This window comes from Aotus nancymaae, unplaced genomic scaffold (assembly GCF_030222135.1).
Source record: "Aotus nancymaae isolate 86718 unplaced genomic scaffold, 86718_ANA_hifiasm-v0.15.2.pri h1tg000028l, whole genome shotgun sequence".
NCBI lineage: Eukaryota > Metazoa > Chordata > Mammalia > Primates > Aotidae > Aotus > Aotus nancymaae.
Window position 1 is genome coordinate 27,949,674 of NW_026988441.1, and position 15,820 is coordinate 27,965,493.

The 15,820-nt window shown below is 51.6% G+C and overlaps 1 protein-coding gene across 1 annotated transcript in view; it reads right to left on the bottom strand.

The window, feature by feature from the left end:
- Window positions 1–14,056, bottom strand: part of COLGALT1 (collagen beta(1-O)galactosyltransferase 1) — a 28,270-nt gene extending 14,214 nt beyond the window's left edge. Inside the window, exons 1-5 of the mRNA XM_021669180.2 lie at window positions 13,797–14,056; window positions 11,390–11,500; window positions 10,056–10,173; window positions 1,608–1,742; window positions 281–485 (exon numbers count right to left, since the gene is read on the bottom strand). Coding sequence (XP_021524855.2) covers window positions 281–485; window positions 1,608–1,742; window positions 10,056–10,173; window positions 11,390–11,500; window positions 13,797–14,056 — 829 coding nt within the window. The remainder of the gene's footprint in view (window positions 1–280; window positions 486–1,607; window positions 1,743–10,055; window positions 10,174–11,389; window positions 11,501–13,796) is intronic.
- Window positions 14,057–15,820: the final 1,764 nt, after the last annotated feature.

A 15,820-nucleotide genomic window follows, 5' to 3' on the forward strand; every position in this document is an offset into this window, starting at 1 on the left:
TTGCTCAAGCTGGAGTGTAATGTCACAATCTCAGCTCACTGCAACCTCTGCCTCTCGGGCTCAAGTGATTCTCCTGCCTCAGCCTCCCAAGTAACTGGGATTACAGGCATCAGACACACCAGGCTAATTTCTGTATTTTTAGTAGAGATGAGGTTTCACTATGTTGGCCAGGCAGGTCTTGAACTTCTGACTTTGTGATCTGTCCGCCTCAGCCTCCCAAAGTGCTGGGATTACAGGCGTGAACCACCGTGCCCAGCCGGCAGACCATTCATGTACGCACCTGCCTGCTTGCAGGAGAAGGCGAAGACGATGATGTCGTCAAAGGACCAGGTGTAGTCGGGGTGGGGTGGGTAGAAGGCCAGGTTCCTGGACGCCGCCTTCCGCAGGTCGATCAGGAAGGTCGAGTGCACCATGGGAACCGCAAAGCAGCCCTGGCGGTCTCGCTTGCGGATGGGGATGTAGGCGGGTGTGCGCTTGTAGTAACCCTGTGGGGCGAGAGGCAGAGTTCTGCATGGGGGTCTCGAAAGGTGAGGATGGAGGCAATAGTGGGAGACACGGAACAGGACCAGGTAGAGAGCCGGGCACAACGGTGTGTGCCTGTGGCCCCAGAAACCCAGACTCAAGCCCAGTGTGGGATCTGCGGCCAGGCCCGGCCAGGAACCAAGAGCCTTGGCCGGGCGCGGTGGCACATGCCTGTAATCCCAGCACTTTAGGAGGTCGAGGCAGGAGAACCGCTTGAACCCGGGAGACGGAGGTTGCAGTGAGCCGAGATCACACCACTGCACTCCAGCCTGGGCGACAGAGTGGGACTCCAACCCTCCACAAAAAAAGAAAGAGCCTTGTATTTTCCCAGCTTCAGTAATGAGTTCAGAGGTGGCGTACGGAGGAGACTAGAGATGGCCCAATCACAGTGGATGACGGCTGGATGCGGCTGGGGTCACTCTCAAGCCATCTAAGAATGAAGCCACCCAAGAGATGGAGAAAGATAGTTATCTGAACACCTGGATCAAGCCATGCCTGAAGTCCCATCCTGACACCACCACTTTCTAGCTGTGTGAGTTTAGGCAAGTCACTTCCTCTGTGTTTCTGTTTCCACCTCCGAAATATGAGCATGGGGGACAATCAAAGACCTCTATGCTTCACCCCCATCTGCCCTCAGGGGGCTGTTTAAAGATTACACTGAGTTTTTGTTTTGTTTTTTTGAGATCGAGTCTGACTCTGTCACCTGTCACCCAGGCTGGAGTGCAGGGGCACCATCTCGGCTCACTGCAACCTTCGCCTCCTGGGTTCAAGGAATTCTCATGCTTCAGCCTCCCGAGTGGCTGAGGACAGGCACCAGTTACCACGCCTGGCTAATTTTTTGTATTTTAGTAGAGACGAGGTTTCACCGTGTTGCCCAGGCTGGTCTCAAACTCCTGAGCTCAGGTGATCCACCTGCCTCGGCCTCCCAAAGTGCTAGGATTACAGGTATGAGCCACAACGCCCAGCTTCCATCATGATTTTTGCAAAACGCTCCCCACGAGGTTGTGTGATGTTAAGTTACACTCCAGCCACGGCACCCACCTGCTCAGCCTAGACCCCCGCCAGTCCCCAGGCCCTCACTCTACCTGGGAAGTCATTCCACACCAGAAGTTGGAGTACGCAGCCCGGGAATCCAGCATGGGGGCGACCACCGTCTTGTTCTCAGCGATGAGCAGGCTCAGCGTATCAGGGTTAAGGATCAGGTTGTCTGCGTCTACAAACTGCAAAACACCCCCACATTGCATCAGCGTGGGTGGCTGGAGTGACCCCAGGTCAGGCTACTGCTCAGAACAGCTGGGGCAAAGGCCAGAGCCCTGGGGGGCTGGCAAAGACCTCTGGAAGTACCCCCAACACTGGCTGAAATGGAGCAGGGACCCCGTCTTGGGGGCCTGCAGGATACCCTGGATCATGGAAACAAAGCAAAGGTCTTGAGTTCCTTCAAAGAAAACGCTATGCACTGAGCTAGCCCTGAGAAGTGGATGAACAACCAATGAGCAAGAAGGTAGCAAAACCTTTTTTTTTTTTTTTTTGACGGAGTGTTGCTCTGTCACCCAGACTGGAGTGCAGTGGCGTGATCTCGGCTCACTGCAACCTCCGCCTCCTGGGTTGAAGGGATTCTCCTGCCTCAGCCGCCCGAGTAGCTGCGACTACAGGCACGCGCCACCACATCTGGCTAATTTTGTATTTTTAGTAGATGTGGAGAGAAAGTTGCCAGGGTGCCAAGGCAACAGACTGAAGGCACAATCTGTCCCAGCACAATCAATAACTGATTACTTAGTTTTAGCAATGATCCCAAATATATTTAGAAACAATCACATAATCAATTACATAATCCATCCTATTAAATCATGATTCTTTATCAATCGTTGCTTTAGTATTACAGCACAGAACCATTTTAGTTTTACAGTATAGACATAATCGGGTGAAATATAATTCGGAACTGAAGGGAAATTGTGAGACGTGATTGGGAGATGAGAGTAAATGCCTTGCTGTAGCGCCAGCGCCTGGGGAGGCGCCCGTTGCTTAGCCGGCCGTGACGGGGAGTTTCCCTTTCACTGGGGAGTTCAGAGAACTCTGCTCTGCCCGGCTCCTGAGGAAGGCCTGACGTTAGCCGGCCGGCCTGCAGACATCCAGGGGCTTAAATGCCTCTCTGTGGTGCTGCGCTCCCATGGCCACCATCCTTGTCCACTTTCATGTTCCGCTTTCCCACCTGGCTCTCCTTTTAAGTTCGTAGAACTTGTGAGAAGTAACAGTAGGGGAATCCTAAAAGCCTTTGATCTTTCTGTTAAGTGCTTAGAAGGATGCTGACGTATGTATGTGCCTCCCCTCCTTGCAGCGGCTACCTGAAAGGGAGGGGCCCCTGTACTGTAAGCACGTGATTTGCCGGACCCTATCAATCACGTCAGATGAGTCACTCTCCTTACCCTGCCCCCTGCTTTGTATACAATAAGTATCAGCGCGTCCAGGCACTTGGGGCCGCTCCTGGACTCCGCGCCTTGGTGGCAGTGGTCCCCCGGGCCCAGCTGAGTTCTTCTCTTATCTCTGTGTCTTGTGTCTTTCTTTCCTGCGATCTATCGCCTCCGCACCCAAAAGAACACCCACTAGACCCTCCAGGGCTGGACCCTGCAAATAGAGATGGGGTTTCTCCACATTGGTCAGGCTGGTCTCGAACTCTTGACCTCAGAAGATACTCCCGCCTTGGCCTCCCAAAGTGCTGGCATTACAGGCGTGAGCCACCGCACCTGGCTGATTTTTTTTTAAAGGGATAGCGTCTTGCTCTGTCACCCAGGCTGGAGTGCAATGGTGTAATTGTAGCCCATTGCAGCCTGGAACTTCTGGGGTCAGCTGATCCTCTCATCTCAGCCTCCCAAGTAGCTGAGAGTGAGGCAATGTGTTAAATTCTCCTTCCGGGTCCACAAGGGGCATGGTTTCAAAGGCAAGAACTTCCCAGTGACATGCCGACCTGCCTTCTTTCATGTCTCCATCCGGGAGCTTAGAGGCCTCTTCCCCCATTCCTGGGGCAGGGAGGGCCGAGGACCTGGAACACCCGGTTACAAGAGTACAGGCATGCGTCACCATACCCAGATAATTTTTTTATTTTTGTTATTATTTTTGTAGAGATACGGTCCCTCTACATTGCCTAGGGTGCTTTTTAACTCCTGGGCTCAAGCGACCCTCCCACCTCAGCCTACCAATGTGCTGGGATTACAGGTGTGAGCCACTGCGCCTGGCCTAAAATTAAAATATATATATACACAAAGAAAATCACATATAGAAAACGATTAGATCCAGACGTTCCCCTCTACCTGGATGTAAAGACACAGAAGTCACAATATATCATAGAACTACTAGAAGGTTTTTTGGGTTTTGTTGTTTTCTTTTTTTGTGTGTGTGTGTTTTCTTTTTGAGATGGAGTCTTGCTCTGTCACTCAGGCTGGAGTGCAATGACGCGATCTTGGCTCACTGTAACCTCCACCTCCCAGGTTCAAGCGATTCTCCTGTCTCAGTCTCCCGAGTAGCTGGGATTACAGACACGTGCCACCACGCCAAGCTAATTTTTCTATTTTTTGGTAGAGATGGGGTTTCACCATTTTGGCCAGGCTGGTCTTGAACTCTTGATCTCAAGTGATCCACCTGCCTCGGCCTCCCAAAGTGCTGGGATTACAGGTGTGAGCCACCACGCCCGGCCTGGATATTTTTTTCTTTTACTCTCGGTCCACAGAGATGCTTTGTTACCCACGCAGCATCGTTTGAAATATTTGGATCAACTGCCATGAACCACAACAAAAACTAGAACTCCAGCATTTCCCAGTGACCTGGGAATCCCATTTCCACGTGGAAACCTTCAGTTGCAGAGGGGAGGTGGTTGTGTCTTAGGACAAGCCCTGTGGTCATGTTACATCCCCCATCCGGTCCCTCTGGATGTTTGAATCTGTGACCTTTTAATATTGATTCAGAACAAACAGCCAGATCAGTGTGGCAGAGTTCCTCAAAAAGCTAAACATAGAATTACTACATGATCCAGGAATTCCATTCCTAGGTATGAGCCAAGAGAATTGAGAGCAAGGACGCAAACAGCTCTTTGGTGTTTGATTTTGAGACAGAGTCTTGCTCTGTCACCCAGGCTAAAGTGCAGTGGTGTGTGATCTTGGCTCACTGCAACCTACACCTACCTCCTGGGTTCAAGTGATGCTCCTGCCTCAGCCTCCTGAGTAGCTGGGATCACAGGCGAGTACCACCATGCCCAGATAATTCAAACAGGTCTTTGTATACCTATGTTCATGTCAAAATCCTAACAGCCAGGCAGGATCCAGTGCCTCACGCCTGTAATCCCAGCATTTAGGGAGGCCAAGGTGGGCAGATCACATGAGGTCTAGAGTTCGAGACCAGCCTGGACAACATGGTGAAACCCCATCTCTACTAAAAATACAAAAAAAAAAAAAAAAAAATTAGCTGGGCATGGTGATGCATGCCTATAATCTCAGCTACTCTGGAGACTAAGGCAGGAGAATCTCTTGAACCCAGGAGGCGGAGGTTGCAGTGAGCTGAGATCGCGCCACCGCACTGCAGCCTGGGTGACAGAGCGACACTCTAACTCAAAAAAAAAAAAAAAAAAAAGGATCTCAACAGCCAAAAAACGTGGAAGCGACTGAAGCGTCCATCAACGGATGAGTGGGTCAACACAATGTGGTCCACCGGACAATGGAATGAGATTCAGCCATAAAAGGGAAGCACTGATCCATGCTGTAATGAACCCTGAAAACACGATGCTGAGTGAGAGAAAGCGGACACGAAACGCCCCATAGTGTGAGATTCCATTGATCTGAAACGCCCAGAACAGGCAAATCCATAGATAGGAAACAGATGAGTGGCTGCCAGGAGCTAGGGGAGAATGCGGAGTGACTGCTGAGGGGGTCAGGGTTTTCTCTCGGGGGATGACAGTGCTCTAGAATTAGAGGTGGTGGTCGCAAAACAAATAAATATACTAAATGCTACTCAACTATATACTTCAAAATAATGTTATGTTACGTGAACTGACTTCCATTAAAACAAACGAGAAATAGGAGAAAGTGAATCTCTCCAAGAGATACAATTAAAATTTAGATGCTGGCCGGGCACAGTGGTTCATGCCTGTAATCCCAGCACTTTGGGAGGCTGAGGCGGGAGGATCGCTTGAAGTCAGGAGTTTGAGACCAGCCTGGCCAACATGGCAAAACCCCATCCCTACTAAAAATACAAAAAATTAGCTGGGCATGGTGGTGGGCGCTTGTAACCCCAGCTACTCCAGAGGCTGAAGCAGGAAAACAGCTTGAATGCAGAAGGCAGAGGTTGCAGTGAGCTGAGATCATGCCACTGTATGCCAGCCTGGGTGACAAAGTGAGACTCCGTCTCAAAAAAAAAAGAGTAGATGTTTTTCTTTCTTAAACTTCATATATATATCTATATATATACATACACACATGTATATATGTATACACACATACACACACACACATACACACACACACACACACACACACAAAACTTAAGAAAAGGTCTCGCTCTGTCACCCGGGCTGGAGTACAGTGACACAATTATGGTTCACTGCAGCCTCCAACTCCTGGGCTCAAGCAATCCTCCCACCTCAGCCTCCCAATTAGCTGGGACTACAGACACACAGCAGTACACCTGGCTAATTTTTTCTTTTTTTAACTTTTTGTAGAGATGGGGTCTCACTATGTTGCCCAGGCTGCTTTTGAATTCCTGACCTCAAATGATCCTCCAGCCTTGGCCTCCAAAAGACCTGGGATTATAGGCGTGAGCCACACCGGCCAGTATATTTTTCTTATTTTATTTTTCCTACAAGTAACATCCATAGCTTTTGTAAAAAGAGAAAGGGGCCCTCCAAATACTCATTTTAAAACATTAGGGCCGGGCATGGTGGCTCACACCTGTAATCCCAGCACTTGGGAGGCTGAGGCGGGCGGATCACCTGAGGTCGGGAGTTCGAGACCAGCCTGACCAACATGGAGAAACCTCATCTCTACTAAAAATACAAAATTAGCCGGGCGTGGTGACACATGCCTGTAATTCCAGCTACTCAGGAGGCTGAGGCAGGAGAATTGCTTGAACCCAGAAGATGGAGGTTGCAGTGAGCCGAGATCATGCCACTTCACTCCAGCCTGGGTGACAGAGGGAGACTGTCTCAAAAAAAAAAAAGAAAAATTGTGTCAAAAGACACTTTGAGTTTTAAACCAGCAGTTTGAGCTCCACCCAGTGTGCTGAGGGGAAAAAAAGCTAAAGGCAGGCAACCTCAAACCACAAAGGCAAAATCCAAGTGGCAGGACAAGGCAGCTTTGTGCCAGAAGGCTCTGGAAGGCTCCAGATCCACCTTTCTGCCCTGCCAGTTCTGAGACCCCACCAAGGCAAGTCCCCTCCCTCTGTCAGCCACGGTTTGCTCACCTAAAAATGGTCTGATAAGGCACCAAGTGAAAGGGTCTTCTCAGGAGCTCCGCCCTCCTCCCAGACATGGCACTGTCCCCGTTCCTCTCTCCCCAGCACCCTTACATCCAGTCCCAAAGCAGAGCCTATCCCCTTCACCTCGCGATGCATCCTTTCTCCAAGGCCCCGCCCCACACAGACTCATCCATCAATTGCTGGCACCCTGCTCTGGCCTCCACTCCGGCCTCCTGCCATCCACAGCAGCCACAGTGGCTTTTTAAAATTATTATTTTTGAGACAGAATCTCACTCTGTTGCCCAGGCTGGAGTGCAGTGGCACCATCTCAGTTCACTGCAACCTCCGCCTCCCGGGTTCAAGCAATTCTCCTGCCTCAGCCTCCCAAGTTGGGGTTACAGGCACGTGCCACCATGCCAAGCTAATTTTTGTATTTTAGTAGAGATGGGGTTTCACCACGTAGGCCAGGCTGTTCTCGAACTCTTGAACTCAAGTAATCCACTCGCCTCAGCCTCTCAAAGTGCTGGGATTACGTGCGTTGTGTGAGCCACTGCACCTGGCCCACAGTGGCTTCTGAAAATAATAAATCAGAACACAGACCTCCCCCGCTCACACACTCTCCATGGCTCCCCACTCCCCTCCAAGTAGACATCAAGCGCCTCCACTTCGTCATAATCACTTCACTCACTTCATTCCTTTCTTTTTTTCTGTTTTTTTTTTTTTTTTTTTTTTTTAAAGAGATGGGCCAGGCGCAGCGGCTCGCGCCTGTAATCCCCACACTTTGGGAAGCAGAGGTGGCCGGATCACCTGAGGTCAGGACTTTGAGACCACCCTGGCCAACATGGTGACACCCCAGCTGTACTAAAAATGCAAAAATTAGCCAGGTGTGATGGCAGTGGCCTGTAACCCCAGCTGCTCAAGAGGCTGAGGAAGGAGAATGGCTTGAACCCAGGAGGCGGAGGTTGCAGTGAGCAGAGACTGTGCCACTGCACTCCAGCCTGGGCAACAGTAAGACTCTGTCCCAAAAAAAAAAAGAAAAGAAAAAAGAAAATCAGGAGATTATAGAAAAGCATGAAGACTGAAATAACATTTGGGGTTGATCATAGAAAATTGCATAATGAGGCTGGGCGTGGTGGCTCACGCCTGTAATCCCAGCACTTTGGGAGGCCACAGCAGGCGGATCACAAGGTCAGGAGATCAAGACCATCCTGGCCAACATGGTGAAATCCCGTCTCTACTAAAAACAAAAATTAGCTAGGCATGGTGGCAGGTGCCTGTAATTTCAGCTACTCTGGAGGCTGAGGCAGGAGAATCGCTTGAACCAGGGAGTTGGAAGTTGCACAGAGCCAAGATTGCGCCACTGCACTCCAGCCTGGCAACAGAGCAAGACTCCATCTCAAAAAAAAAAAAAAAAAGAAAATTGCTTAATGAGTTCAATGTCTATTATTTGGGAGACGGATGCCCTAAAATCTCTGACTTCGCCACTTTACAATCTATGTGTGTAACAGAATTACACTTGTGTTCCATAAGTTTATATCAATTAAAAAAATAATAGTAACATTCAATCCATAGGTCTTTTCTTCTGAGACAAAGTCTCATTCTGTGGCCCAGGTTGGAGTGCAGTGGCACAATCTCCGCTCAAGAAAAACATAACAAATAAGAAGACCCAACCGTTCCCTTCCCCATGAGGCAGTGTCCCCGCAGGAGGAGGAAGTGCAACTCAGGCCTCAGCAGTTCAATGTGGCCACCACCCCCCGGCCCCTGACCCCATCCTCCTGCTTCTTGGAAGTGACCCAAAGGTTTGGCCATTACATATGATGGTGATAAAAATAGACGTGACCAGCCAGGCGCAGTGGCCCATGCTTGTAATCCCAGCACTTTTGGAGGCCAAGGCAGGAGGATCACTTGAGCTCAGGAGTTGGAGACCAGGCTGGGCAACATAGCAAGACCCAGTATCTACAAAAATTTATTTTTTCTTTCTTTTCTTTTTTCTTTTTTTAGAGATGGAGTGTCACTCTGTCACCCAAGCTGGAGTGCAGTCGCATGATCTCAGCTCACCGCAACCTCTGCTACCCAGGTTCAAGCAATTCTCCTGCCTCAGCCTCTTGAGTAGCTGGGACTACAGGCGCACACTGCCACGCCTGGCTAATTTTTTGTATTTTAGTAGAGACAGGGTTTCGCCGTATTGCCCAGGCGAGGCTCAAACTCCTGAACTCAGGCAATCCACCCGCTTCAGCCTCTCAAAGTGCTAGGATTACAGGAATGAGCCACCGTGCCTGGCCTATTTTTTATTTTTTTAAAAATTCTAATTAATTAATTTATTTTTGAGATAAGAATCTCACTGTGTCACCCAGGCTGGAGTGCAATGGCATGATCCCGGCTCACTGCAACCTCTGCCTCTCGGGTTCAAGCAATTCTCCTGCCTCAGACTCCCAAGTAGCTGGGATTACAGGCACCTGCCACCACATCCAGCTAATTTTTGTATTTTTAGTACAGGCACCTGCCACCACATCCAGCTAATTTTTGTATTTTTAGTAGAGACGGGGTCTCACCATGTTGACCAGGCTGGTCTCAAACTCTGACCTGAAGTGATCCACCCGCCTCGGCCTCCCAAAGGGCTGAGATGGAAAGCCACCATGCCTGGTCTCTACAAAAATAAAAATAAAAAAGTAGCCAGGCATGGTTCCTGTGGTCCCAGCTACTCTGGAGGCTGAGGCAGCAGAATCTCTTGAACCTGGGAGGCAGAGGTTGCGGTGAGCCGAGACTGTGCCACTTCACTCCAGCCTGGGCACCAGAGCGAGACTCCATCTCAAAAAAAAATAAATTTAAAAAAATGGACTTGATCCAAGTGTCCAAACACAGGGGACAGCTGGGGACAGAAAAGCCCATTCATTCCTAGTGCTGAGGATCAAATGAATCCCAGCTCTTCCCCCTCTCACCAACTGTGTCACCTCAAGCAACTCATCTCCCCTCCCTAAGCCTCAGTTTATCCTTCTGCAAAATGAGGTTAAGGATGGTCCCGGCATCCTGCTGCTCTGCCTTCCCTGGGGACACCCAGACCTGCCTGTGATCCACAGCCAGCTGGCTGAGAAACTTACCAGGATGTAATCAGCCCACATGTCTCGAGCTGATTTCAGGGCTGCCTGGCGCAATTTCATGACATGCTCGTAGCGTGAGTCAGACCAGTGTTTGGGGCCCTCCTCGTCCGGGTAGGATCTGCGGAGAGGCAGCTGTGATGTGGACAGCTCAAGATACTATCAAAGCCCAGTGAGGGCCTGAGCTGCCTTCGGGGTAATCAGAGAGAGCTTCCTGGAGGAGGGGACATGTAAGCTCATCTGAGGGGGGAAAAAAGGAAACGAGGAGAAAAGAGAAGTGGGGAGAATGTCCCTGGCTGGAGGCACAGCCTGTGCTAAGCGCTGGAGGGAAGAAAGCCCGAGGCACACTGGAGGAAAGGAAAGACGCTGAGAGTGGGGCCCAGTGCAGTGGCCCACGCCTGCAATCCCAGCACTTTGGGAGGCAGAGGTGAGAGGATCACTTGAGGCCAGTGCTTCAAGACCAGCCTGGGCAATGTAGTGGGACCCTATCTCTACAAAAACTACAAAAACATTTAGCTGGGCATGATTACATATCCCTGTAGTCCCAGCTACTCAGGAGGCTGAGGCGAGAGGATGGCTTAAGCCCAGGAGGTGAAGGCTGCAGTAAGCTGCGTTCACGCTACTGCACTCCAGCCTGGGTGACAGAGTGAGATCCTGTCTCAAAAAAAAAAAAAAAAAAAAACCCAGAAAGGCCAGGCACAGTGGCTCACTTTGGGAGGCTGAGGCAGGCAGGAGTTCAAGACCAGCCTGACCAAGATGGAGAAACGCCATCTCTACTAAATATACAAAAAAATTAGCCAGGCGTGGTGGAGTGAGCCTGTAGTACCAGCTACTTGGGAGGCTGAGGCAGGAGAATTGCTTGAACCCTGGAGGTGAAGGCTGTGGTGAACCGAGATCGCCACATTGCACTCCAGCCTGGGCAACAAGAGCGAAGCTCTATCTCAAAAAAAAAAAAAAAAAAAAAGCCCATAAAGGAACTAGGTAGTGGAGGGGCAGGGAGTAGTTCATGCTGCCCAGGGCCTCAGGGGCAGCTAAACAGCAGAGCCAGTACTGGGACCGAGACTGAGTCGCTGAGGCCGGGAACAAAGCCGTGGGTGTGGCCAGAAGAAAAAGGGAGTGAAGGAATTCTAGGCGCCCGAACCGCTTGGGCAAAGGTTTGGCGGGAGGATTATGGTCCATTTGTGAAGCTGAGGGAGGGTCAGAGTACCTTAATGCTGCGCAGCTGGGCTGGAGAGGGAGGGACCGAGGGCCTGTAGTTCTGTCCTGGGACAATGGGGAGCCATGGAGGGTGTGTGAGCAGAGGCACAGTCAGACCAGGAGCAGGGAAAGGCGCTCACCTGGGCTCCTCCGCTGGCCGCCACTCCACGGAATGGTACAAACTCTTCACGGCCACCAGCCACTCCCGCAGCACAGTTGACGTGTTGTCCATGTTGTGATCCGTAGCCACCCTGCAGGGAGAGGGGACAGGCAGCGCAGTTGGGGAGACTGAGGCAGGACCAGGCAGCAGCGACGCAAGTCAAGATCCATATCCCAACTGGCCTCCCAGCTACGTAGCCCCGGACAGGACACTTCCCTGTTTCCATGTCAGTTTCCTCATCGGTAACACGGGGGTAAGAACAGGACCCAGTTTACTGGGAAGTGGAAGGGATTAAACAAGCTAATTTTGGAAATATACATTAGCGATTGGCGGGTTTATTTCTAAGCATCTAGGATCATGCAAAGCACATTCACTAACAAATATGTGTAACTTAATTTTTTAAACGTATATATCAGGCCGGACGCAGTGGCTCACGCCTGTCATCCCAGCGCTTCAGGAGGCTGAGGCAGGTGGATCACCTGAGGTCAGGAGTCTGAGACCAGCTCGGCCAGCATGGCAAAACCCTATCTCTACTAAAAATACAAAAAGTAGCCAGGCATGGTGGTGGGCACCTATAATCCCAGCTACTTGGGAGGCTGAGACAGGAGAATCGCTTGAACCCGGGAGGTGGAGGTTGCAGTAAGCCAAGATCACACCACTTCACTCCAGCCTGGGCGACAGAGCAAGACTCCGTCTCAAAAAATAAATAAATAGGTCTGGCGTGGTGGCTCACGCCTGTAATCCCAGCACTTTGGGAGGCCAAGGTGGGCAGATCACCTAAGGTTGGGAGTTCGAGACCAGCCTGACAAACATGGAGAAACTCCGTCTCTACTAAAAACACAAAATTAGCCAGGCTTGGTGGTGCATGCCTGTAATCCCAGCTACTTGGGAGGCTGAGGTGGGAGAATCACTTGAACCTGGGAGGTTCAAGATTGTGCCATTGCACTCCAGCCTGGGCAACAGAGTAAGACTCCGTCTCAAAAAAAAACAGTATATCTCATAAACCCCCTCCCCTGCCTTCCTTTGTCCTTTCCCCTGAACCACACCCCCCTCAGTGGGCTACAGTCATTCATTCACTCAACAAACGTTGGTTAAGTACCAATTGTGTATTTGGATTATCCAGACTGGGGAATCGGGTGGAAGGAAAAGGGGCATATGGGAGTTTAGTTCATAGTGCCAAGAGCTAATTCTACCCAATAAACTGACAGTAACACCAGCAATGACACTAATAATAATAATAATAATAAAAAAATCACTCAGCACCAAGCCCATGTCAGACACACCAGCTTCACATCCATTACTGGTTAATCTTCAGAGACAAACCCAAAGCGAGAATTATATTAATGCACTCATTTTCTTTTCTTTTCTTTTTTTAGAGGCAGGGTCTCACTCTGTAGCCCAGGCTGGAGTGCAGTGGTGCAATCATAGTTCACTGCAGCCTTGAACTCTTGGGCTCATGCGATTCTCCTGCCTCAGCCTTCCAAATAGCTGGGACCACAAGGCACAGGCCACCGCACCTGGCTAATTTTTTCTAGAGATGGGGTTTTGCCATGTTGGCAAGGCTGGCGCCGAACTCCTGAGCTCAAGTGACCTGCCCACCTTGGCCTACCAAATGGCTAGGATTAGTGCGTGAGCCACTGCGCCCAGACCATTTTCCATTTCAGGAAACTGAGGTGGGGAGTGAGAAGTCACCAGTCAGAGACTTCCTCAGAGCTCTGCCCCATTCCCTCCCAAGAAAGCATCCACTTCCAGGACCAGACGGCCCCGGACCCCACACACCGCCGGTCCCAGGGCAGGGGTCTGATTGGGGCCTGGAGCCCAGCTGAGTTCAAGCTTTAAGAACAGCAGCAGGCACGGAAAGGCTGTTAGATGTGGCCCCTGGAAACGCCCCAGTGAGGGCTCTGGGCTCCGTTCTTTGGAGGTGTACGTGTCCCAGAGGGAGCTGGAACGAGCCCCAGTCAGCGGGGCCAGATCTGGCCTAATAGGGTCCAGCAGGCAGGAGGGTCCCCAGCCCACCCTAAAGGAGCCAGCAGGAGGAACTCGGTCCCCCTTGTCTTAACGTGGGGAGAGCTGTGTCTGGCCCACCTCATGGGAGTACAGCAGGCAGGGGACACGCGTGGGTCAGCCCCGATGGGGGCAGCAGGCAGGGGCACACGTGGACCCTTCCCGATTGGGGCAGCGGCCAGGGGCATGCGTAGAACCGTCCCGATGGGGGTGGCGAACAGGAAGCATCTCAGACCCGCCCCGAAGGGGACAGCGGGCAGGGAACGCGTAGACCCTTCCCTAAGGGGACAACCAGCAGGGGCTCGCGTGGACCCACCCATAAGGGGACAGCAAGCAGAGAGCTCGCGGGGACCCGCCCGATGGGGACGGCGGGCTCGGCTCACCATAGCGCTGTGCGCTCCCGCGGGTGCCGCAGCCGCTCGAGTGCGCCCAGCGTGGTGTGCAGCGCGTGGGCCGCGTTTCGCGCCAACAGCGCGATCAGCACGCGCGGCGCCTGCAGGGGCGACTCCGGGCTCCAGCGCTCCTCGGGAAAGTAGGCGTCGGCGCCCGGCGGGCCTCCCGGCGGCAGTGGCGCCAGCAGCAGAAGCAGCAGCGCCGGGAGCGGCCTCCCGCGCCGCCGTCCCGCGCGTGGGACCGCCGCCATCGCGCCACGCGTCTCCTTTAAGTCCTTTTTGTGCCGGAGGACGCTGGCAGCACGGTAAAAAAAAAAAAAAGTCTTCAGGGCCCTGCCCGGCCGCGCGCCTTAAAGGGGAGGAGCGCGCCTGGTGTGAAGTCCAGGCCCCGCCTCCAGACGCTCTCAGAGAGTCAAAGCCTGGAGTGACGTCACCTGAAGCCCCACCCAGGACGCCCCGCCTCCGCATCATCCTTAAAGGTACAGAGCGCTCGGAGAGGGAGAGCTCGGAAAGGAAGTTAGGGCTAGGTTTAGGGTTAGGAACCCGCGCTTCCTCCAGTCGCTTCCTACCACCCGGACCTCAACCTGATGCGCCCCAACTTCCCCAAGTATAAAACCCGGGCTGTGCCACCAGGCGGGCTTGGCTACTTAGGACATGGTTTGGGACCCTAGAAACCTGAGTCTCAGTTTCCTCTGCTTCAACGTGGGTTTGGCATCCTGGTTCTGGACCTCACGCCTGTAATCCCAGCACTTTGGGAGGCCGAGGCGGTGGATCACCTGAGGTCAGGAGTTCGAGACCAGCCTGGTCAACATGGTGAAACCCCGTCTCTACTAAAAATACAAAAAACAGCTGAGCGCGATGGTGCGCGCCTGTAATCCCAGCTACTCGGGAGGCTGAGACAGGAGAATCGCTTGAGCCCTGGAGGCGGAGGTTGCAGCGAGCTGAGATCGTGCCACTGCATTCCAGCCTGGGCAACAAGAGTGAAATTCCGTCTCAAAAAAAAAATACATCTGAACATTTTTTTTTTCTTGTTTTCACAGAGAGGGTCTTGCTTGGTGGCTCAGGCTAGAGTGCAGTGGCATGATCATGATCATGGCTCACTGCAGCCTCAACCTCCCGGGCTCAACTGATCCTCCTGCCTCAGTCTCCCAAGTTGCTGCGACTACAAGTTCACTCCATCACGTCCAGCTAATTTTTAAATTTTTTGTAAAGATGGAGTCTCACTATGTTGCCCAGGCTGTTCTCAAATTCCTGGGCTCAAGTAATCCTCCCACCTCCACCTCCCAAAGTGCTGAGATTACCAGTGAGCCATCATCCCCGGCTAAAACTTAATTTTTTTTTTTTCTTTCTTTCTTTCTTTTTTTTTTTTTGAAATGGAGTCTCACTCTGTTGCCCAGGCTGGAGTGCAATGGCGAGATCTCAGACCACTGCTGAGATATCAGACTTCTGCCTCTCGGGTTCAAGCGATTCTCTTGCCTCAGCCTCCGGAGTAGCTGGGATTATGGGCGCCTGCCACCACACCCAGCTGATTTTGTATTTGGGAGTTCGAGTCAGTCCGGCCAAAATGGTGAAAACCATCTCTACTAATAATACAAAAATCAGCTGGGTGTGGTGGCGCCCGCCTGTAGTCCCAGCTACCCGGAAAGCGGAGGCAGGAGAATCTCTTAAACCCAAGAGGTGGAGATCGCAGTGAGCCAAGATCGTACCACTACACTCCAGCCTGGGCGACTGAGCGAGACGCCATCTTAAAAAAAAAAAAAAAGTTAAAAACAAATTTACACTCTGTGGACTTGATGAGGAAAGATCTTTTCATATTAAGAAAAAGACCCCAGGGCAAACAATGGTGTTCTCAAAAGGGCAAGATGACAAATTCTTTCGGCTGCAATTGTTCCAGAATTAACATCTACATCCCGTCCCACCCCGTCCCGGGTAAAAGGAAGACAGCTGAAGGAGACTCTGAAGTGCAAACGTATGTGCAAATGTATTTCGGAAGGTCGGGTTGTAGGGAAATAGCT